General features: G+C 34.6%; 1 protein-coding gene across 2 annotated transcripts in view; it reads left to right on the top strand.

Moving 5' to 3' along the window:
• The window catches only part of CUL3 (cullin 3), a 108,936-nt gene that overhangs the window by 59,949 nt on the left and 24,795 nt on the right, over positions 1 to 24,192 (top strand). For both annotated transcript variants that reach the window (XM_064372941.1, XM_064372940.1), the window contains exons 4-10: positions 10,951 to 11,111; positions 12,138 to 12,252; positions 14,611 to 14,839; positions 19,270 to 19,415; positions 20,134 to 20,310; positions 21,806 to 21,976; positions 22,555 to 22,662. In XM_064372941.1, the coding sequence (XP_064229011.1) occupies positions 10,951 to 11,111; positions 12,138 to 12,252; positions 14,611 to 14,839; positions 19,270 to 19,415; positions 20,134 to 20,310; positions 21,806 to 21,976; positions 22,555 to 22,662 (1,107 nt within the window). The remainder of the gene's footprint in view (positions 1 to 10,950; positions 11,112 to 12,137; positions 12,253 to 14,610; positions 14,840 to 19,269; positions 19,416 to 20,133; positions 20,311 to 21,805; positions 21,977 to 22,554; positions 22,663 to 24,192) is intronic.

Raw genomic sequence — 24,192 nt, forward strand, 5'->3', positions numbered from 1 at the left:
ACTTAACCTCTCAAGACTCTTGTTTCCTTATCTGTAAAATTATTGGAGAAGAGCTCTGGTTCTTTTGGGAGTCATAGATCCTTTGGAGAATGGTCATATTTCATGAACTCTCTCCTAGAAGAGGCAGGCATATGTGCATCCATATACCACAGAACAATGCTTTGTGCAGTTTCAAGGGGTTTATGGGTGCCTGAAATTTACCAATGAAATCTGTATGGATATGTTGGTTAGATCATTTTAAATGTTAAGAGTCCTTTTAGCTCTAAAGTTTTATACCATCTTAAAACTGAAAGGGAACAGCTAGATGTGGTGTCTGAGGAATTATGGTAATGAAGGAAATAAACAGGAGATGTGGGAAGATTAAGTTGATAACAGTTTCTTTAGAAACTCTTAGAGTGGGTTAATGTAAGCCTTCCTTGGCTATGAGTCTACCCAATACTGCTACACAGAATAGCAAATAACACTTTTTCACCCTTGGTGCATGCCAGGCACTGTTTAAACTCTTTATGTATATTGATTTATTTAATCCTCACAATATCGTTTGTTTCTTTTTTAAGCAATACTTTGGGAAATAGATAAAAAAATTTTTAAAAAGTGTTTCTTTGAAAGAGTAAAAATATTTTTACAAATACGTAACAAATATTATTTATTACATACCTGTATCACTGTGTCACATGTTTTAAATACTTGACCATAAAATTTTTGTGAATGAAAAACTGAGGTTAGAAAGACTAACAACTGAGGTTAGAGAGATTAACCTGCCAAAATCATATACTTAATAAATAACTGGAGTAGAACATTGAGTTTAAGCCTTTGAATTTGCAGTGTTTGATTTTGATTCAAATTTGAAGTTAGAATTTGATTCTAAAGCTCATGGTCTTCACCACTGTGCTGTATCTTACACCTCAGTGCAAAAGAATTTTATTATTTGACTCTGTTTAATAGAATTTATGATAAACCCAGAGTTCTAAGGTGTATCACTTGTTCTATATATTGAAGCATTTAGTTTGTTTACATTTAAAGTAATTATTGATATATTTGAATTTAAATTTACTATCCTGTTTTGTCTCATCTGTTCTTTATCTTCTCAGCTTTTTTTTTGCTTTCTTTAATAAATGTATTTTATTACCCCCACCCCCTCCCCATTAGCTTATTATTTATGTTATTATTATTATTATTATTATTTTTTTTTTTTTGAGGCGGAGTTTCGCTCTTGTTACCTAGGCTGGAGTGCAGTGGCGCGATGTTGGCTCACCGCAACCTCCGCCTCCTGGGTTCAGGCAATTCTCCTGCCTCAGCCTCCTGAGTAGCTGGGATTACAGGCACGCACCACCATGCCCAGCTAATTTTTTTTTGTATTAGTAGAGACGGGGTTTCACCGTGTTGACCAGGATGGTCTCGATCTCTTTGACCTCATGATCTACCTGCCTCAGCCTCCCAAAGTGCTGGGATTACAGGCTTGAGCCACCGCGCCCGGCCTATGTTATTATTATCTTAGTAGTTACCTTAGAGATTATAATGTGCATTATGTTTTTGTTTTCTCACCACTTTCTGGATATTGTAAAGGTCTTAGAACATTTTGACTTCCTGGGGTTTTCCCCCTTGTTTTTCAGACTTTTGATCCTAGGTTGTTTTTGTTTTGTTTTGTTTTGTGAGGGAAAGGGGCAAGCCTGGTGTTTTAAAATTTGAATTCCAATATTGTGTATGAAAAATTGTGGAGGCCTTGGATGATATCTTCCTCCAAAGTAAATTTAATTTTGTTCCGGCAGACCGGTGAAGTACAGTCAGATCACCACGCTCTAGTTGAGACTAGCTTTTAAGCTTTGTTAGTGTTGGTCTGTTACCAGTTTGCCTTTATTTCCAGGATATACCTATTCACAGAGCATAGTTCTTCTGGGGTCTGAACTGAAAGAAAGCCTGAGGTGTTTGCCAGGTTACCTTCTGAATTAATGTTCCTAGAATTCTAACTTTTGTCTGTTCAGCACAGATCTTCAGTATCCCTTTGATACTTTGTTTGGATTCTTGGTGCCGTTACCCCTTGCCTAGGGTGCTGTATCAGTAAACATCTCAGTGGAAAACTGCTTGCAGAATTTGTGACTTTGTATTTCTCGCCTCTTCAGAACTTTGACCTCTTAAGTCCTAGCTGCTTTAAACCAACCCCACTTTTGACTTTCTGGTGGGGCTCTTATTTCCAGTCCTCCAAATTCAGCAAGTGACTGAAGGGAACCAGTGAAGGCTCGTGTGGGGCTGGCTTCTCTCAGTATATTTGCCTTTTCTCTGGAATCTTGACCCCACAAGTCTAGGTTGCCTTTGGTTTTCTTTGATGCTTTTAAACGGGGATTTTTAGTTTTGTTTTGTTTTGTTTTTTTTAAATTCTGAAACTACATATAAAATTTACCATCTTACCCTTAAGTGTGTGGTTCAGAGCTACTAAATGTAGGTTCACCTTGTTGTATAGCTGTCACCAACCATCCTCTCCAGAATTCATCTTGCAAAACTGAAACTCTGTACCCACTAAACAGTAACTTTCCATTTTCCCCTCCCCCAAGCCTCGGCCAACTACCATTCTGCTTTCTCTGTTTATGATTTGATCACTTGTTACCTCATGTAAGTGGAATCATAAGGTGTTTGTCCTTTTATGACTGGCATTTTTCACTTAGCATGTCCTTAAGGTTCATCTGATTATGGCATATGTGAGTTTATTTCCTTTCCAAGGCTGTGTAATACTGCATTGTGTGTGTAGACCACATTTTTTTTATCTGTTCACCTATCGATGGGCACTTGAGTTGTTTTCACCTTTTGGATGTTGTGAATAATGTTGCTATGAATACAGGTATACAAATACCTCTTCAAGACTGTGCTTTCATTTCTTTTGGGTATATACCCAGAAGTGGAATTAGTGGAGCCTGTGGTAATTGTGTTTTTAATTTTTGAGGAACAGCTATATTGCTTTCCACAGCAGCTGTACCATCTTAGATTCCCACCAGCAGTGCACAAGGGCTCCAATTTCTCCACATTCTTGTCAAAACTTGTTATTTTGATTTTGGGGGTTTTTGTTTGTTTGTTTCTTGTGTTTTTTGATAGTAACTCTTCTAATAGGTATGTGGTAGTATCTTTTTATTTTCATCCATCTTTTGTAGTAGTTCTTTCCAGGGGAGTTGGTCTTACAAAAGCTTTTCTTTCAGTACTAAAGGTGGAAAAGTATTTTGAGGTAGATGTTATTTTACAGATGAGGCAACTGAGACAGATACTAAGGTCGCACCTAGTAAATGGCAGAGACAAGACTGAAACAGAGGCTGTCTGGTTCTTGAATCAGTGCTCTTAAGCACTGAATTGTATTGCTTCTCTATTACAGGTCTTCTTTCCTAAAAAATAGTCTTATAAATTCATTGCTCCAAGACCTCAAAGTGTGATTAACTGTTTTTTTTCCCCCTCTGACCTCTAGATTATTACATTTGAAGTACAGAACAGTGTTTATTTTATGATTTGTCACAATTTACACAACTTTAGAGAAACATGGTGTTGATTTGTCTAATATCTTGGTAGACAATTCTTAAAATAAATGGAAATTATTTTTAAATAGAATTTTTTCACAACTATGTTTTTCTTATTAAAAATTTTCAGACCCCTGAGAAAGATTTTGAGATCATTTTACAGTGGTGGAAACTCTGAGCTTTTCAGTAGTGGCTAAGTCTACACCAGGTTTTTAGACACCATATCCTATGATTCTCTACCAAATTTATCAGTAATATTTTTATATCTAGAAAGGTTAATCTGTACAGTTTACTAATTCATATGTTACTGGTGCTATTTTAGAAATGTAGTCAGTTACTGGCACCCCAGAAAGTATTGAGCCAGTTCTTTAAACTTTCATCTAATTGTACTTAGAGTTTTTTCCCCCTCCTATGATCCTGCAGTAGAAACTTTTTGCTGCTTTTCTGCTCATTTAAAATTTCTCTATTTCTGTCTTCATTGTGTTAAACCTTTTTAATCTGTATTTATTTCATGACTTGAAAGTGAACTCTGTTTGAAAATGTTTTATTACTTGTTAATAGAGGATTACCCTAGTGATTAAATTTGGTAAGGCAGGTTCTAACATGTTCTGACAGACTTGCCATAGAGTTATTTGCCTCTTTTTTTTTTTTTTAATTTTAAATATGAGTCTAACTTTTCAGGTTTATCTCTAGCTTACTAGCTTTGTAAAGATTTTTTTAACCCTATTTACATTTGTCTTTTCCTATCCTCTTTTACAGTAATAGGCAAAAACAGTTTTAGGTGTTCTTAGTATGAGGATAAGAAACTGAAAGAACTATTTAAGAGTTTGATTAACCAGCTTGACAGTTAGCTTGAAAAACCAACTTTCACAGCAATTCACTATATTTTTAACTTTTTTTTTTCCTAAACAAATAGCTACTACTGGCCATATGTGGCACCAGGCGGAGAAGTATAGATGAATGAATACTAATAGATAACCATTCTTGGTCTACTGGTAGTAATATTAAAAGTACTGAACTACTGGACATTGCAAACATGTTATTAAAAGCTCCCTTAAACTTTATAATAGAACCAGAGGACTGTTGGATTTATAATTATACTAAGCTTTCAGAGTTGAACGTGACCCAAAAGTTAGTTTTAGAATTTGCCTCTCAAACACCTGTTTACTCATAGTTACAAATAAAACATTAGATAGGAATGATAATTTAACGATTTTTAAGTTGTTTCTTTCCTTGGGTGCACTATTGATTGTGCCCAGAACTCACTTATCCTAGTTTGCTTTTCTTTAACATAATGACTTAGAAATGCTTACTAAATTTTTCTTGCAGGTAAATTAAGTAATAAGCATTGTTGCTTTTTGGACTTCATTTTCAAATGTGTTTTTATTTTAACTTCTAAATTTTATTTTGGTTTGTTTGTAATGCCATTCCCTGTGTAATGAAGCTGTTTAGCGCACTTGAAGAGAGACCCCTTGACTTTGTGTCAGTTTAGCTTCAGTAGGAACTGTATTTTTGCATAGTGTGTCCTGACACCTTTGAGCATACTTTTGTGTGCTGAATTTGATTTCTTATATATCATTTAACTATTTAGATATGTTGGTGGGTTAAGAGGAAAAGGCACAACTTTGCCAACATGGTGGAAGTACTATGGTCTTGTAGGGCCAAGCATTTTGTTTGTGGGTGTCCTCATGTCCTCTGGGCATGCAAAGAGCCCTAGGTCTTGAGTAAGCATTTGCAGGAGTTTTACATGGTGGTCACCTGATTGAGCTTTCCTTTTCTTGTGGCTTAGAAAGACTCCATCTCTCTCCACTCCAACTCCTGGAGACCTGCCTGTCTTAGTTGATGTTTTAAAACAGGTGATGCTTTTGTATTTTTTATCCAGCCTTTGTAGTTCTTGGCAGGGAAGTTGGTCTTAAAAGCTATTTATTTTCAGGACTAGAAGTGGAAATGAGTGGAATGGCATTGTGAGATAGATGTTATGTTACAAATGAAGTTGGTTTATCAAGCTTACTATATGGATGAAGTCAGATGCAGAACCAGCTGTGAAAAGGTGGGCATGAGGTGGGTCTCCCACCATTGGCTCCTGTCTCTTACCACAGGTCCACCTAGCTTGTGAAAGTTCTTGCTCATCACAGGCCAGCTTGACCAAGGAATAGCAAGTCTTGAGAGAACTGTAAATAGAGATTTAAAATGTGATTTATCTCTGTGGTGATGAAACACATCCCTTTATGTAAATATAATGCTTGACTCACATTAGGCTTTCAAACATGTTTTTCAGAACATTTTATATTTAAAATGCCTGTTTTTGGCTTTAAAAAGGCAAATAGAAGCAGCCACCAACTTTCTATCTCTGCTAAGCTCGCTTTAGTAGATAAGTAACTAATGTCAGACTCATACTACATTTTAGGTAAAGCCTGGGATTAAAACATTTTAAAGTCAGTCTTTAATGTTTTTTCCTCTTTCGGAAGGTCTTTTAAAATCTTGTTCATACTTTGAGATTGCTAGTTAGAGGTTAACTGGAGCTGGGACTTTTAAAATACCTTAAAAAATAGACACGTAAAAATTAAAATCTCACAGGAATTTAAATGATATTAGAATCATATCATGTACAAATCACAAGTTTACTGTGAATATATGTATACATTTCTGTTTTAATGTATATACACATAAATACCCAAGGGTTACGCATCTATACCCTTTATTGTACTTGATGGTAATTAATTATACGTGTCAGATATTTAATATAAAAGATTGTTTAGTATTACTGTTAATAGTTTTATATGGCCACACTTAGGTTTCTTTCTTGTACTTCATTTATTAGCTCTCTGTTATCTATAATGAAATGTTAGAGTTAACAAATTTTTCTTTTTTTTAATTGTACTTTAGGTTCTGGGGTGCATGTGCAGATCATGCAGGATTGTTGCATAGGTATATACATGGCAAGGTGGTTTACTGCCTCCATCCCCCCATCACCTATATCTGGTATTTCTCTCCACGTTATCCCTCCCCACCCCGTGCTGTCCCTCCTCCAGCCCCCACCAACTGACCGCAATGTGTGATGGTCCCCTCCCTGTGTCCACGTGTTCTCATTGTTCAACACCTGCCTGTGAGTGAGAACATGCAGTGTCTGGTTTTCTATTCCTGTGTCAGTTTGCTGAGAATGATGGTTTCCAAATTCATCCATTTCCCTATAATGGACACGAACTCATCATTTCTTATGGCTGCATAGTATTCCATGGTGTATATGTGCCATATTTTCTTTATCCAGTCTATTGTTGATGGACATTTGGGTTGGAACAAATTTTTCTTAATATTATATGTCGTTTAATTATAATCATACACTTCCTGACAGTTTCAATTTGAAAGACAAAGACTTGGCTCTTCTACTACAGTGTCCCATGGCTTTAAACATTCTGTGTTCTGCCCACACCCTCCAGCTTCGGGTTGATTTTATCTCTTATCCGAAATGTTTGTGACCATAAGTGTTTTCAGATTTCTGATTTTCAGGGAATTTGGGAATATTTGCATATACACAATGAGAGATTGTGGGGATGGAACCCATGTTCTAAACATGAAAGTCATTTATGTTTTATATACACTGCGTATACATAGCCCAAAGGTGATTTTATACAATATTTTAAGTAATTTGTACATGAGATAAAGTTTTGACTGCAACCTGATGCATGAGGTCAGTTGTGGAATTTACTTGTGGCATCATGTTGACTCTCAGAGTTTCACAGTTTGTAGAATTTTAGATTTCAGATTTTTGGATTGGGGTAGTCAAACCTGTATTCTCATTACATGCCTTGGCTTCCTTTACTGAAGCATCGTTTTCCTCCATACACAGCATACTTGAAGAATTCATCAGTTGTGCCTGATGTCTTTCTGCCTTTTTGCCAGAGGGCTTAACATAGCAGACATTGTAGGCCATGTTTATAGATTCAACTCGTTTAGTAGTGATACATCACTGTGCTTAGAGTTGGGATGGGAAATCCAAGCTGTGGGAGACCCATAACAAATAGAAAGGGAAGAAGTAGTGAAGTGTATTTGTATTTGAATTTGATCCTGCGTGTATGTTACTGTTTGGTGAGAGGATTAAGATTTATAGGAAATATTAATGTTTTAGAGATTATCTTGTTCAGCCCTTTGTTTTACTGAGGGCCACAATGAATAAATGACTTTACTTAAGGGAACATAGCCAGTTAACAGTAAAGCCAGGATCATATAGGGAATTCCTAACTTCACATCAAATACTCTTACTATTGTTAGAAGTTTTATATTAAAAAATTTACCGTAACTGATAGATCTCCCTCCCTTGGAAAAGTTTGATAATTTCCATACACCCACAGTAATTGCTCACTTAGAATCCACCCAAGAAAAGTGAAAGCATATGTCCACAAAAATGTTGTACCGAGATGTTTGTAGCCACATTATTCATAATAGACAAAAAATGGAAACAACCCAGGGTAATCTGTCAACCGATGGGTAAGCAAAATGTGGTGTATCTATGCAATGGAGTGCTGTTTCAGCTAAAGAAGGAAATACTGTTATATGTTATGACATGAATAAACCTTAGAAACTTTATGCTTAGTGAAGGAAATCAGACACAAAAGATTACATATTACAGGATAATTATATGAAATGCCCAGAAAAGGGAATTTATAGAGACTGAAAGCAGGAGTGAAAAAAGGACTTGTCAGAATTACCAGTACTTTCTATTCTAGCTGCATATCCCGATAAAAGGTTCTATAACCACTGTTAGGCTACTTTTCTAGTATAATCTTCCATATTCTTCACTTACCAGTTGAACTTTGTGCTTATTGAAGTTCTGTTGTATTTTACAAACCTATTTATTCTAATTGTACTTCTTAATGTATAATTTAATATTGTATAAATCAATAAAATCTTATGAAAAATAGTTTTTTATTTGGCAGGCTAGATTGAATGCTTTGGAAAGACTTCATAAAAGCAAATGGCTACATACTGGTTTGAATTAAGTATAGGTAATTTAAAACATTGGAGTGAAAATAGTAAAAAAAAACTTGAAAGATTTTACATTCAGATTACTTCTCAAATGTGTCTAGTTCTTGCTTCAGCTTAATGAAACTGAACTAGGCATGCTAGACAATTTATTATGTATGAATGTTTATAAGTACACAATCTTTTTTTTTTTTTGAAATGGGGTCTTGCTCTGTCGCCCGGGCTGGAGTACAGTGCCATAGTCTCGGTTCACAGCAGCCTCTGCCTACTGGGTTGAACTGATTCTCCTGCCCCAGCCTCCCAAGTAGCTGGGACTACAGGTGCACACCACCATGCCTGGCTAATTTTTGTGTTTTTAGTAGAGACAGGGTTTCACCATGTTGGACAGGCTGGTCTCAAACTCCTGACCTCAAGTGATCCGACTGCCTTGGCCTCGCAAAATGCTGGCATTACAGGTGTGAGCCACCACTCCCGGCCTGTAAGTATACAAACTTAAACTTCAGTCACAAGACTCATTAAAAAAAGTCCCAATATCTGAGTGAACATTTATATTTTTAATTTAAAATATTTAAGATGCAAGTGTGTGTGTATGTTTAATAGTGTCCCTGTTTTACTACCTATCTTTAGCCATTCAGATAGTGGTTTTGATCACATTGGGTAAAAGATATTCTCCTGTCTCTGGTGCTTTTCTGTACAATAGAAATTTGTATATAAACATATGTAAAATTTATATATATAAAAATCACATTTGTAAAAGTTAATTTAAGCAATAATAGTGATTGTTTTTTATAATAAAAGGGATTATTGTTGCTTTTGAATTATTAAATTTATGCTAGTTTTTATTATGTACATACTGTTTTATGCTGAGTAGTAAATCACAATTAGTATTACAGTAAGAAAAGGTTGGGCCTGGAGGTCATATGAGATGAAAGAGGAGGTTTAGAAAGAGTGGGAGCCATCAAAAGAAAGAAGGGATGTGGTCAGAAGGAAACTTGGAACTTAAGATACCAAGAACTTTGAAGTCATCAATTAAAATTTTGAACTCATGAAAATTGATGTTAAGATTTGAAAAATGTGAGCTTGTGCTGAGATTGTATAGAATATAGAAATGTGAGCACTGAAGAAGATAATATAAAAAATAGCTTTCCTTGTTAGTAGGTGCGTACCATCATGAGGAGATTGAAAGAATTATGTCATATGAAGCAAGGACTGCACATAGAGAATTTAATTAAAATTGTTTGGGGCCGGGCATGGTGCCTTACATATGTAATCCCAGCACTTTGGGAGGCCAAGGTCGGCAGATCGCTTGAGGTCAGGACTTTGAGACCAGCCTGGCTAACTGGTGAAACCTCATCTCCACAAAAAATACAAAAATTAGCCAGGCATGATGGCACACGCGTGTATTGTCAGCTACTCAGAAGGCTGAGGCAGGAGAATTGCTTGAACCCAAGAGGTAGAGGTTGCAGTGAGCTGAGATGGCACCACTGCACTCCAGCCTGTACATCAGAGTAAATGAGACTCCATCTCAAAAAAAGAAAAAAAAGAGTTTGGAAAGTTGATTAATATTATTCTGGTTACATTGTTAATATGGTAGAGCTCTGTTCATGTTCACCTTATAATTAGCTATAACCTATAGATTCATGTTTAAGAATCTGGTGAAAGCTATGGGCTCTCTTTCCAAAGTACTTATGTGTGAACAAACATGTATCTCCATAATTTTAGAAGGTTCACAGACCCATCAAAGCCCAGAGAGATCCTTGTTGAGACGAGAAAGGAATTGTATTCTAATCCTTCTGAGCATTATAAAAAACAGTAGTTTTATTTCAGTGTATTTTGCTATCAATATGGATTTTTAGGTACTGCATGAGACAGTTTTTATCATGAAAAATTCTGGATTATCTGTGCTCTATAAACTGAGTTATCTATATTCATGTTGTTAAGAACTTGAAAGTAATCTGTTTGAAGTGACAGTAAGTAGAGGTGTTTTAATTATGTAATACTTAATGCTTCTCTATTATTTACATTAGAGCCTTTTAATATTTATCAGTAACCTAAGTTGTATAAATCTATACTTTATTCAACTCAGTTTTACTTCAAAGAATATGATCTTCAAGTATTTAAGAACGAACCATGTTTGAGTATGCTGTAGCTTTGGGGAGAAAGTGTGATCTGCCTACCTTACTGTTTACTTTTTCTACTCTGCTTTTTTGTTCCTGGGTATGATGCTTACTTACTTTTTTCCCTTTTGCTTAAGGTAAATGGACCACCAGTTATAGCCGTTGTCAATTGTAAAAACTTAACTTTATATAACTTGAAAGGTGCTAGAAAGTTTCACATTGCTTAAGATCGTTTGAAGTGTTTCTCATCTGAGAAATGATTGCTTTTGGAATTCTTTTTATTTGTTATTGTAGCTCACAATAATTATTATGTTCACAAGAATTGTACTCATGTTTATATGACTTTATTTTAACTGTAGGACCGTGTATATGTACAACAAAATAATGTGGAGAATGTCTACAATTTGGGATTAATTATTTTTCGAGATCAAGTTGTACGTTACGGGTGTATTAGGGATCATCTGCGGCAAACTCTGTTGGATATGATTGCAAGAGAGCGGAAAGGAGAAGTTGTAGACAGGTATAATTTTTCTTTTTACTCTTGTGGTTTTGAGAATCTTGTGAATGATTCACTATCTTAGTTTTATTAAAATAAATAAAAGTTTGAATATTCAGCACATTCGGAAAATCCTCAGAAACTTTTTATCAGACTTAACAGTTACCTAGACTTTAATTTGAAAGCACACATCTCTCATATATTTTTTAGAAGAGACTATCCTAAGCTTTTATTTGATATGCTTTTAACAAACAAATCAGTTAGTCATCACTTTTGGCTTTTCATTTATTTTTCATGCCAGCATTTGGTTCTTTTTTTCTGTATACCATTTTTATTTCTTTTCTTGGTATTTTTCTTTAAGGGCTTTTGTCTGTCCTTCATTCCAAACATTTTTGAAGAAAACTGTTGAATATACACTAAAATAACTAAGAAATGCTGTGCCCCTTTTAAGTCATATTTTGTCCCCCTTTATAACAGTGATTACAATGTCATTTTGGTGATGCTGCAGCTAGAGTGGCTTGAAATGTAAGATTTTTTTCTCTCCTCATCTGTTTTCAGAGCAGCTGTTAGATGAAAACATGTAAAGTTCTTTTTATTTCAGCTTTGGTGCTTGATCAGGATTGCCAGCAATCCATTTAGTGCAAAAAATTGTATTGCCCAGGGGTAGCTGTATATTGGACCCATGTCTGGCAGTACAGCTTCATCTGCCTGTCTCCCTCCCTCCCTCCCTCTCTCCCTCCCTCCCTCATTCCAGATAAATAGCCTCTCTGTGTTTTCAAACACACAGAAATATTTAGACATCTTCATTTTCTTTAAAAATTTTGTTATAACAGAATAAGAACACCTTGAGATAAATAGCTGTGCAGTCAGGCTTTGCTTTCCAACTTAAGATTAGGCTAATCCTTTTGTTTTATGTGAGTGGCCTATGGGAGATTGGTCACTTCAATAAAAGTTAAATGTCCTGAAGATATTTTTACCTACTTCTTTTGTAATTTTTAGGTGAATTTTTAATGTAATTTAATTATCAAGTGATAAAACTTTTTTCAACAGAGGCGCAATAAGAAATGCTTGCCAGATGTTAATGATTTTAGGTCTTGAAGGAAGATCAGTCTATGAAGAAGATTTTGAGGCTCCTTTTTTGGAAATGTCTGCAGAATTTTTTCAGGTAATCTGTCAAAATGTAAATAAATCTTTTAAGATATTCTTAATGTTTTTAATATAGTTTCTAATTTAATTATTTTGACCTTTTTTGACTGAGGCCCATTGAGGGAGGGGAGTATGCAAAAAATGCCCATCAGCACACCTACCTCACATTTTGACCATTTCTGTTTAAGCAACTCATTGATAACAAATTGAAGAGTTTGAACCTACACACATGTTTTTTAAAATTGTAGAGATGACCCTTGAACAGTGTGGGGCATAGGGATGCTGACCCCCTGTGTAGTCGAAAGTCCACATAAAACTTTTGACTCCCCAAAAACTTATAGCGTGCTGTTGACTGGAAACCTTAGGGATAAAATAAATAATCGATTAGCATATATTTTGTATGTTACATGTATTGCATATTGTATTATAATAAAGTAAGCTAGAGAAAAGAAAGTGTTATTAAGATCATTATATGGAAGATAAAATATAATTTACTGTTCACTAAGTGGAAGTGGATCATCCGGTCTTCATCCTTGTCTTCATATTGAGTAGGCTGAGGAGGAGGAGGAAGAGGAAGCAGGATGGCTTGGTCTTGCTGTCTCAGGGGTGGCAGGGGAGGAAGAAAATCTACTTCATGGACTTGTGCGGTTCAAACTTGTGTTGTTCAAGGGTCAACTGTATGTTATAAAATTGTAAATTTAGAAATATCCTTAACCTTTTACTATATCTAATATTATAAATTATTTAAGTACCATAAATTCATAGCAGCACATCACCAACGAAGTCTCATCTGTAAGCTTTTATCAAAGTACACATAAGGGTGTATATGTAAAATACATATAAGAATATGGATGATTCTGTAGTGCATATTTTCCTTAAAGGTGGTTGATGAAAAAATTACAGGCCAATGAGTACTATTGATAGAAATTTGCAACAGTGTTCCAAACCCAACTAACTTGCTGAAAGTAAAGCTAAACTAGTACTAACTTGTAATGAAATGATGATAATAACAATAACTGAGTACCAATAAACATAAGACTTTATTTATAAGGTAACTGTAACCAGGCATCTTTCCTGAAAACCATAACTATCTGAGCAATTAACAGTAGGAATTTTGTAGTGTTGCCAAAACAGATGTCTTAATAGAAAGCTAAAGTGTTTATTCCAGTAATATGCTTTTTAAAAAATAAATGAATACAAAATTTTAACTCTTAATAATTCAGTAGGTCATTTATGGTAGCTACTGCTTATATCAAAAATTGATCTTGGTGAATTTTGGTGTCACTTTCCCATAAAGAAAGAAAGAATGGACTTGCTGCCTTTTTTCCCCGCTCCTTCAAATCGTTTTATAGCCCATCAGGAAGACCTTTGTGGCCCGCATTGGTGAGCCTGGACCATGCTTTATGAATTACTAATTTATAATATAGAAAAGGGTCTTTATTTTCTAATATGTCAACTAGTTGCAGGTATTTTTGACAGTATTTCTAATCTTTGCATTCACTTGCATTTTTTCATTACGGTAGATACATACTAATAGAAAAATTGTTTATAAATCAAGATTCCAAACTATGCTACAGTGACACTTATATGTATGTGTGCATAAAGACATATATGTACTGTTTTTAATAGTGGAGAGATATCTCAGCAAGATTTTCGTTTGGTGTGTAAATGTCTAAGGAACTTGATTATTTCAAGGATTAAAACTCTGTTAAGAAAGTGAGAGATATTGCTAAATTTTATATGTAACTTACATTTGACTACATGTCTTCCAGTATATAATTCTTCAATATAACCATTAAAACTACTATAAAATCTGTTAAAATCAGTTGGGGTAACATTTGCAATTTAGTGGAACTTTTGTAAAGCTGTGTTAGCAGACAATATTAATAGTTATTTAAAGCTCTTATTTCTCAAACTTTAGTGTATGTGTCTGCTCCTTTGAGAGTGGGAGTGGGTGGCAGAAAGACTTTAGTAACTAGCAGTATGCTAGCAAAGCTTAGGATAAACATGATGAATCTTTCTGGTTATAATTTTACATTAAAACAAATCAAAAGGAACATCGGATCCACTCTGTTGGATGCTTCTATACTTTTGACCCTCATTGGTGTATATTTACTTTTTCTGCTGTTTTTGGAGTACATTGGCACAGTTTGAAAAACATTGCTTACAGATAATGTTTTAATTCAGTATTATGTACATACCAAAGGCTTTAAAGGATATAATTCAGACTATATCAATCTTTGTAATGAGAAAGTACACAAAATGCTAATAGTACTTATTTTACTTAGGCTGATTAGTTATAAACACTGTAGAAACCCAGCTAAGAGCAAAAACACATTTTTTTCTATGTTAAAAAAATTACATTTTTAAATTGCAGATGGAAAGCCAGAAATTTTTAGCAGAAAATAGTGCTTCAGTATATATAAAGAAAGTAGAAGCTAGAATTAATGAAGAAATAGAACGAGTGATGCACTGCCTTGACAAATCAACGGAAGAACCAATTGTAAAGGTGGTTGAGAGGGAACTCATTTCCAAGCACATGAAGACTATAGTAGAAATGGAGAATTCTGGGCTAGTACATATGTTGAAAAATGGAAAGACAGAAGGTAAGTGTTACCTATTGAAAATAATTAAATCCTTATTCTGCCGTATCAGTATTTTTTAAATTTTCCTACAATTAAAGCAGATTATAACAGTTTTCAAGAAGTTGTGGTGTGTGTTGTTAATTTGTCTCCATTGTTACTTTGATGGGATTTCCAAGCTTGATACTGTCTTACTAATGAAGATTTTAGACATTTCTAATGAATTGAGCATTTCTCGTCTTTCAGTTTAAGTCTCCTCATTTTGTATATCTCTTAATCCAGAAGATAAAAGGTGTAGTAATATTGGTGAGGCCAAGGAGCTCCTCATTCATTCCTGTACTTGTTGTATTCCAGACAAAGGGTTTGGGCTCTCTTGTGGTTTTGTGATTATCTTAAAAATCTTAAATTTCCATCTTAAGATTTCTGTAGACTTTCCTTTGGGATTTAGTTGTGATAGGGTGCTGAAAATGCAGAAATATTTGTGTCTTCCATATTGTTATGTTTAGATAAATTAAATTGGTTTGGGGAAGTTTCCATTCTGAAGTTACAGAATGGAAAAGGAGGGAGGAGGATTGCATTAAAGTAAAAAACACTTTTTAGGTAACTATAGCATTTTTTTAATCACAATTTTTATTTTCCAAGGGTTAAAAAAAATTGTGAAAAGTATCCTAGAAGAAGTTGTAAATTAAAGAATAATAACCATATCCTCCATTCTTAAGTTTCTGATGCTTTGTTTTAAAACTTTGCCTTTACCACTGATACGGTATTAGGAAATAAAAAAAAAAAATGGTTATCCTACTTCTTAGATGAAATCTCAGCTATATTTTATCTACTTCCTTTTAGTAAAAGAAATATATATATTGCCTTTTGGGGTTATGACCTATGGAGAGAATAAAGAAAGGTTTTTAAAGGAGAATTAGAAGGAGGATACAAGAGAAGGGAAAAAGAGAGCTGGTGGGAAGTTGAGCCATGTTTATCTCTAGTGGAATCCTTACCTTGTGTTTTAAAATTGTTACATTTTTGTATATATGATAAATTCCTGAAAAGTTATACGTAGAGAAATTTTTTTCAGCTAGAGAGGCTTCCTTTTTAAAAGACTCTTCTGTTAAACCTTTTTTGTAAAAGCAAACAACAAACAAACAAAAAACAGAAATCATCTAGTGTGTTTGCCATGTTTTCTAAAATTAAGGTCTAAGTCGAGGGTTGGCAAGATTTGTGTGTGTGTGTGTGTGTGTGTGTGTGTGTGTGTGTGTGTGTGTAAAAGGCTAGATAGTGAATAAAATGGCTTGTGGGCCATGCAGTTATCGTGAGAAAATAAGACAATAACAAATGAATAAGTCTAACTGTGTTTCTATAAGATTTTATTTTTGAGCCCTGAAACTTGAATTTCATATAATTTTTATATGTCACTCAATAGTATTCTTTTCAGTTTTTCGTTAGCCATTAAAAATGTGAAAAATATCCTTAGTTCATGAGCTTATGTAAATAGGTGGCAGGCTGTATTTGACCCACGGGTTCTGATTTAATTACCCTTCCCTGAATGGTCTCTGGTAGACTAGGACTTTATGCGAAGCATTTGCCCTGCTTAAACAAAATGAATATTAATAAATTATGTAATGTACTGTTTCGATACTGAATGAATGTTTTCTTACCTACCTTAGGGGCTTGTAGGGAGGGATGATTAAATGGGCTGGAGATTAGGGGCTAGGAAATGTTGATAAAGAGGTTGTTGAGCATGCCAGAATTACAGCATCTCTGTCACCTGTGTGGAGATGTATGTAAAAGGTGTCAGGTATGCCTATCATGGCAAGCACTTATGTGAATGAAGGAGTATCATAATAGTATTTACCAGAGTTCACCTTTATTTAGTACCTTATGTTTCCAACAACACAGTGTAGCTATCTATGATTCTAAATTAAATTTTAAATTTTTGTTTTTGTCTGGGCATGGTGGCACACACCCGGAATCCCAGTTCTTTTGGAAGGCTGAAGCGGGTGGATTGCTTGAGCTCAGGAGTTCAAGACCAACCTGGACAAATTAGTAAAACCCCATCTCTGTGAAAAACTACAAAAATTAGCTGGGCATGATGGCGCATGCCTATAGTCCCAGCCACTTGAGGGGTTGAGGTGAGAGGATCATTTGAGCCCAGCCAGGGAGGTCAAGGCTGCAGTAAGCCAAGAAAGATCATGCCAGTGCACTTCAGCCTGGGCGACAGAGGGAGATCCTGTCTTAGGGGGTGGGGGGCGGGGTGGAAAAAAATTGTTGTCTTTAATTTTTCTGAGCTTCCACTAGAAACTAGTGGCAAGATGTCTTAATTGTGGTACGCCCTACTCTTGGAAAAAAGTTCCTCTTGTTGAGTATGTATCAGAAGCAACTTCACCATTATGAAACCAAATTCTCATAAATCAGAAAAATGAAAAACAGTTTCCTCACTGTGAATGGAGGATAAATTGGATTGGTTATTAGATGCAGATAGCACTATGAAATTAAGTTCAAATGGTATCTTATTTTTATTAAGTGTATATAGAAATAATGATATTTAATTTTTGAATGCCAAATTATTCTCATTTACTCTTTTACATTCCCTTTACCCTGAAATACAATGAAATTTTAGTAATTTATATACAGCTACATATACAACATGTAATAATAGCTAAGGAAAACTTAACAACAACATAGGAATGAAATAGACAAGTTGGCTGGGTGCGGTGGCTCACGCCTGTAATCCCAGCTCTTTGGAAGGTCGAAGCAGGTGGATCACAAGGTCAAAAGATCGAGACTATCCTGGTCAACGTGGTGAAACCCCGTCTCTACTAAAAATACAAAAAATTAGCTGGGCATGGTGGCGCGCGCCTGTAATCCCAGCTACTCAGGAGGCTGAGGCAGGAAAATTGACTGAACCCAGGAGGCGGAGGTTGCGGTGAGCTGAGATCGCGCCATTGCACTCCAGCCTGGGTAACAAGAGTGAAACTCGATCTCAAAAAAAAGAAAAAAGAAACAGACAAGTTGGGGACCATTTTGTTAGAAGTATTTGATGTGCTACATACTGTAGTATGTGACCATAAATTGTTGTTGCATTTGTAATGCCTGTTTTCAGTATGGGAAATTTGGTTGTAATTTATGCTAAGTATGTGAGAAGCTGTAAAATTGCCATGTGTAGGTGACTACAGGCATGTATTATTAATGGAACTAATTAAAATTTGCTGTTGAAAGTCACTGAAACAGTTTATTAAACTTGTGTGTAAAACTTGCTTCTAAATATTTTTAAAATACATACAGCTTTAGTTTTAAGCTCTAGACTACTCTTAGAACTGTAGACCAAAGTAGGCAAATTAGGGCCTGTCCACCAAATCTGTTTTGTTGTTGTTGTTGTTTGGGTTTTTTTTTTTTTTTTTTGGTTAAAAAAAAATCGAAAGAATATTTCATGAAAATTTATATAAATTTATATATGATGTCAGAGTAGAGTAGTTGAGTCAGATATCTGTGGCCCACATTTTAAAATATTTATTATCTGATACTTTACAGAAAAAACGTTGGTCAGCATCTGATCTAGAAACTCTTTAACTTTATTTTTAAAAGTTACTGATTAAAACTTTTAAAATTATCATTGTAAAGTTCTGACATTGTGTTCTCCCAGTAAGTTGTTATTGCAAAGAAACACTAGACATATGGGAAAACAGTATTTTAAAATCTATATTTTAGTCTTGTGAAAAATGATATTAAAAAATGGATAGGATCCAGAGTTTTTATTCTAAATTTAAAATGTATAGTGAAATAGACCAAATTTTGAAGTACAGATACTGGCTTAGGATGCCACCTGGGAAACATTAGGGTTTGCTCTGAGGAAAATACTGAAAAATAGATGTTTATATTATACATTTCATGAAAACTTTACCTGAGGTTTAATGAAGTAAATCCTAGGATAGTTTATTTGATTTGTTGTCATGGTAATCAGTTAAACCTTTGGAAATACCCTTAAGACTTAAATTGGTTTTAAAGTTTCTTCCTCATTACGGGGATTACCAATTATACCTTAATTAGTTATCCTTTTTGTAGACATTTTGTAGTATCATTAGGTCTGCATTAGAGTTATGTAGTATAAATTACATACGAACTCAAAACGGCAGTTGCCATTTTTTTGTGTGTGACATCACTTGTTTATTATGGCTTTTGGCATCTCTTCCATGCAAATTAAAATTTGCTAGGACATTTAATTGATGCTTTCAGAGCATTTAATCTAAAAGTTGTGTTTTATAAATTACAACAGTAACTATTGACTAGCCTATTTTTTCCAGTTTTCATTTCAATATATGTGTATTTTTAATAGTTATGCGGTCAGCAAATGGTGGTAATGGAGAAATAAGCTTCTCTAAGTATTATAGCGTGAATGTAGATTCATGTTCTTTTCTTTAATCTTTAATGTAGCCAATTTGTGTTTTCTTTCTGATTTGTAGACCTTGCTTGCATGTACAAGTTATTTAGTCGTGTGCCAAATGGTTTGAAAACAATGTGTGACTGTATGAGTTCCTATTTGAGGGAGCAAGGTAAAGCTCTAGTTTCTGAAGAAGGAGAAGGAAAAAATCCAGTTGACTATATCCAGGTAAGTAAACTCAGACGGTTCTCTACGTTTATGATAAAGGCATTTTGACAAGTGCTGCAAAGGCCACTTTGACCATGCTGTGTATTCTGTACTTTCAACTTAATTTTCCCAGTAGTAAAATAATATGTGTAATTATCCTAAATACTTTACAATTTTGCAGGGTGTGCATATTTATATCAGGGAGCTAAAATTCAGCTGCTACTTTTCATTTAACTTCTTTGATGGAGAACTTGTTTAAATAGTCGCAATTGTGAGTCTCAATTTTTGGTATGCCTTAGTGTTTGCATACATTAGTATGTTGGAGAAAAAAACTGGTTTAAATACTTTTTGTTTGAAAATATTTTACTTTCAAGCAATACTATAAATAAATTATGTGCCATGTTTTTTTGTGTTTTAATCAGCTTTTTGGTACATTTTTTAAGCTAATTTTTTCCCTGGCTAACCCATTCCATCTAGACAGGAGAATGAGAAGCAGTGAGGAGGTTCTTTGGTTTGTTTGCATTGTATTAATACATATATGGAAGATAGAATACTTCTCTCATTGACTTTTTTAATAGAGGCTTACATATAGGCTTGAAAATAATACCAAAACTATGTGAGTTTAAAAACGAATATACATGTCTGTTACCAGCAAAGTTAGGTCTTAACATACATGGTCATAAGTGTATTATTTATGGAAAAATTATGTGTCCTAAATTTTATTGTTTTTATTTCTAAGGGCTTACTGGATCTGAAGAGTAGGTTTGATCGCTTCCTTCTAGAATCATTCAACAATGACCGGCTCTTTAAACAAACTATTGCGGGTGACTTTGAGTATTTTCTCAACCTCAACTCCAGGTCTCCTGAATACCTCTCATTATTTATTGATGATAAGCTGAAAAAGGGAGTCAAAGGGGTAAGTAGTAATGTATTTGAAAGTACATTTAATTTTATTTAAAGATATAAAATTATACGTAAAGTTAGGACATTTTGCAGATAAAAATTAAGCATGACCCATTGCTGTGCTTAAATGTGTGCCGTGGCCTAGTAAAAAATACTGTTTGAAGTACTTGACGTGCTCCAAAGTAGTTAGACATTTCACTTAATGTGTAATGGGCTTCAAAAACAAGTAACTGGATGGGCTTGGTAGCTCATGACTGTAATCCCAGCATTTGGAGAAGCCAAGACAGAAGGAGCTCTTGAGGCCAGGAGTTCGAAATTAGCCTTGTTAACAAAGTAAAACTCCATCTCTACAAAAGTAAAAGAAAAAAATTAGTGGTACAAGGTGATACATACCTGTTGTCCCAGAGGCTGAGGCAGAGGATCACTTAAGCTCAGGAGTTTAAGACTGCAGTAAGCTATGATCACGCCACTGCACTCCACCCTGGACGACAGAGCAAGACCTTGTCTCAAAAAAAACTGAACAACTACACAGCTGTAGTTGGTAAACAGTCACTTTTATGACAGAGATAGGCATGCCGAAGATCAAAAAGAACAAGAAAAACAACTTTCTAGTAGTACAGTGTTGTTTGCTCTCATCTGGTTATGAAGGTTATATGTCAGACAATAATTGGATGCCAAGAATGTTAAGGCATAGATAGAGTAGATTTCAGAAAACAGTTGGTGTAGCTCAATTTCAAGTCTTTATGATATATGATACCTCTGGAACCTGCGGAGCTCACGGCAGCATAGATCAACTGAAGCATGTTCTGCTCACATCTGAATTGGTCTCTTTTGACTTCATTTTGGAATTTGTGACATGAAAGGGAAAAGCAACAAGTTGTCACAGGTTTTACAGGCAGTAGGTGCAACAAGGAAACAAGATCACTAAGGATACACAGAATAGAAAAGTCTATTAATTATGCATTCATGTCATCTTCCATTTTTCTGAATATATTAATACAGCCTGCCACAGAATCCTTTTGCCCGTATTTAAAAGTAAAGCCAATGGTCTTTTTATTATTTGGATTGTGACAAATTATTGTCTTTTGTTTGCATAATTACGCTTTCAGTGAGCTTAAATGAAAAAATCTGTCTTTTGGCTGTGTAATGTTTTGCCTACACGTGCAAAGGCTTCATAACATAATCTTCGTGACTAAAATTTCATTTTCTGGATTCTCAGTCATCCCTTAATCCAGTCCTATATTACCTTATGCCTCCATTTCAGTAGTAGCCCTCTACGGAATAGAATTCCACTCCAACCTCTCATGCGTGATGCACTAAATGAGAATGTAAGAATGATGCTACTATGTGAAGTAAGAGGCACTTTCTCTAACTGTATCCCTTTTTCTGATGTATGTCAGCCAGATATCTATGTTTTCAAACAAAATGTTTTTAAGCTGTAAATGAACTGTAATGCTATTTCTATAGAATTAAAATTATATAATTGTTAAATCATCTTAATTTTGCAGCTAACAGAACAAGAAGTAGAAACAATATTGGATAAGGCAATGGTCCTTTTTAGGTTTATGCAAGAAAAAGATGTATTTGAACGTTATTATAAACAACACTTGGCAAGGAGACTTCTCACAAATAAAAGTGTTTCTGATGACTCTGAAAAAAACATGATATCTAAGTTAAAGGTAAGGTATGTTTTAGATGGAACAGAATGCACCTAACTGATGTTTATCATGGTTGTGTACTGACAACGCGTGATTGGAAATTATTTGGTTGATTTTTAAGTGTTTATTTCTAAAAATAAAGGTAGATTGTTTTGAGAAGAACTCAGGCTACACTAACATTTTTTTCAAGTTCAGGGACATTCAGAGTTTGCTGGAATTTCTTTTGTTACGTCAAGATACGTCATGGAGGCCTGAAAGGGAGGATTAGTAAAAGGGAAACAATAAAGAGGTTATTGCCATATAGTTCTTTTTCTCAAATTGTGGTCCATAGAATACTTGTACCTGAATCACCTGAGATGCTAGTTAAAAACACGGAGTTCTGGGCCCTACCTTTCATAGGGGTATATTGGAATCTATGAAAGAATCTGGGAATTTCCATTTTAAAATAAAATCCTAAAGTTTGGTAACCACAGGCATAGAGCAGCTGTTGGAAAAATTTACGGAAAGATTATCAGGGATAGCAATAACATGAAATAATTTATTTCCTCTATACATAGAAAAATCTACCATTTGTGTATATTTGTGTTTTTCTTCCACAGACTGAATGTGGATGTCAGTTCACATCAAAACTGGAAGGAATGTTTAGGGATATGAGCATCTCAAACACAACGATGGATGAATTCAGGCAACATCTACAGGCAACTGGTGTAAGATTCTGCATTAATTTCTACTTACATATTCGTGTAGTCTTCTGTAATGGGCATTTTCATCCATTTAGCAGATGACAGTCGTTTCTTTAAATGTCATTAGTGACAACATATGTTTTGTCTGTGAGTACTTAATTATTTTTCTTCACATTTCCTCTTTTTCTATGTTTATGTTGACTTTTTATTATTTTAATATTCAGTTTCTCCTCCCCACTTGAAAGGAATACACTGACAATAAAGAGAATTATTCTGCTGTTAATAAAGATAGTACAAATCTATTATAAATTGTGGAAAGAATACTGGGCTTACACAAGTTTATTGAGTTTTAGTACTCTTCTTTTCACTTTACCCCAGGATTGTGTCATCTTGGGATAGCCATATGACCTTTCTATACCTTACTACTGTCATTCTCCTCTGTAAGTTTAGCTTAAATGGGCCTTATATCCTCTAAGGGTGGGTAGCAGGTGAACTGAGACTATGAAAACTCAGAAATTAATGTGTTGCAAATGTGTTTGGTATAACTCCCCAAAGCTGGTGAGCTGGAGCTTCTATGGCTTTGGAGTCTGATGGTGGTTTTATGAGCATTTAATGATACTCACAATTTAGTTTCATTTTTTACTCTGATTTTCAACTTAACCTTACATTTAAAGAATTCTACAATTTTTAAATTTTCTAAATCACCACGTACCACTCTATAGTTAAGATGCATCACAACCATTTAACAGATTTGTGAGTCTTTCTTTTGATATCTAAAAATGAGATCATCACTTTCACAAACCAGATATATGAAAATATCTAATTCTGTAGAATAACCATTTATATGAAAACATTCTGACTCTAATGTAAATAGTTGCATAATTTGCCTTATATATCAGTGTTTACAGTGGAGAAGATCTGAGGGGAGGAAAGATGCAAGTTCGTAATAGAAATTTTGGGTGGACAGGAACTGAGTAGTGTAATTATCCTGGATTTTTTTTTAGATCGTTTAGGAATTTGTAGTTAAATCTAATATATTGGCATATTTTCTTGTATTTTTTTTTTGTTTGCTATAATAAACTTTTTATTTTATTTTTTCCACTAATCTTACACATTGAGAGCTATAGGGACGATTGGGGTAGATCCCATGCATATTGATATGGGATGGATGGACTGACCACATTGGGACCCTACCTTACCCCAGCCAACTTGCAAACGTATAAACAGTTCTCCACCTCCCCCAGTATATCACCTAAGAGTCTCTGCTATGATCCTCTCTTGTGTGTCATCTAATTTTTTTATTTTCAGTTTCTTTAAGTAATCATTTTGTGGATACTTGTGAAGCAATCTTGAGTGTAGAATGGTCCTTGATATTCATAAACTCTGATTCCTCCCCCTAAAAATTTATATTACTAAATCACTGAGGTAAGATAAAAATGGAATGATGGTTTGTTAGTTCTGAATATCAATAATAAAGATAATATTTAATCCATAAGAGTTTCTGTTGTGCTTTATTGCTGTTTACTTAAAAATTAATCTGTTTAAAAGAAGAAA

This window comes from Aotus nancymaae, unplaced genomic scaffold, assembly GCF_030222135.1.
Source record: "Aotus nancymaae isolate 86718 unplaced genomic scaffold, 86718_ANA_hifiasm-v0.15.2.pri h1tg000008l, whole genome shotgun sequence".
Taxonomy (NCBI): domain Eukaryota; kingdom Metazoa; phylum Chordata; class Mammalia; order Primates; family Aotidae; genus Aotus; species Aotus nancymaae.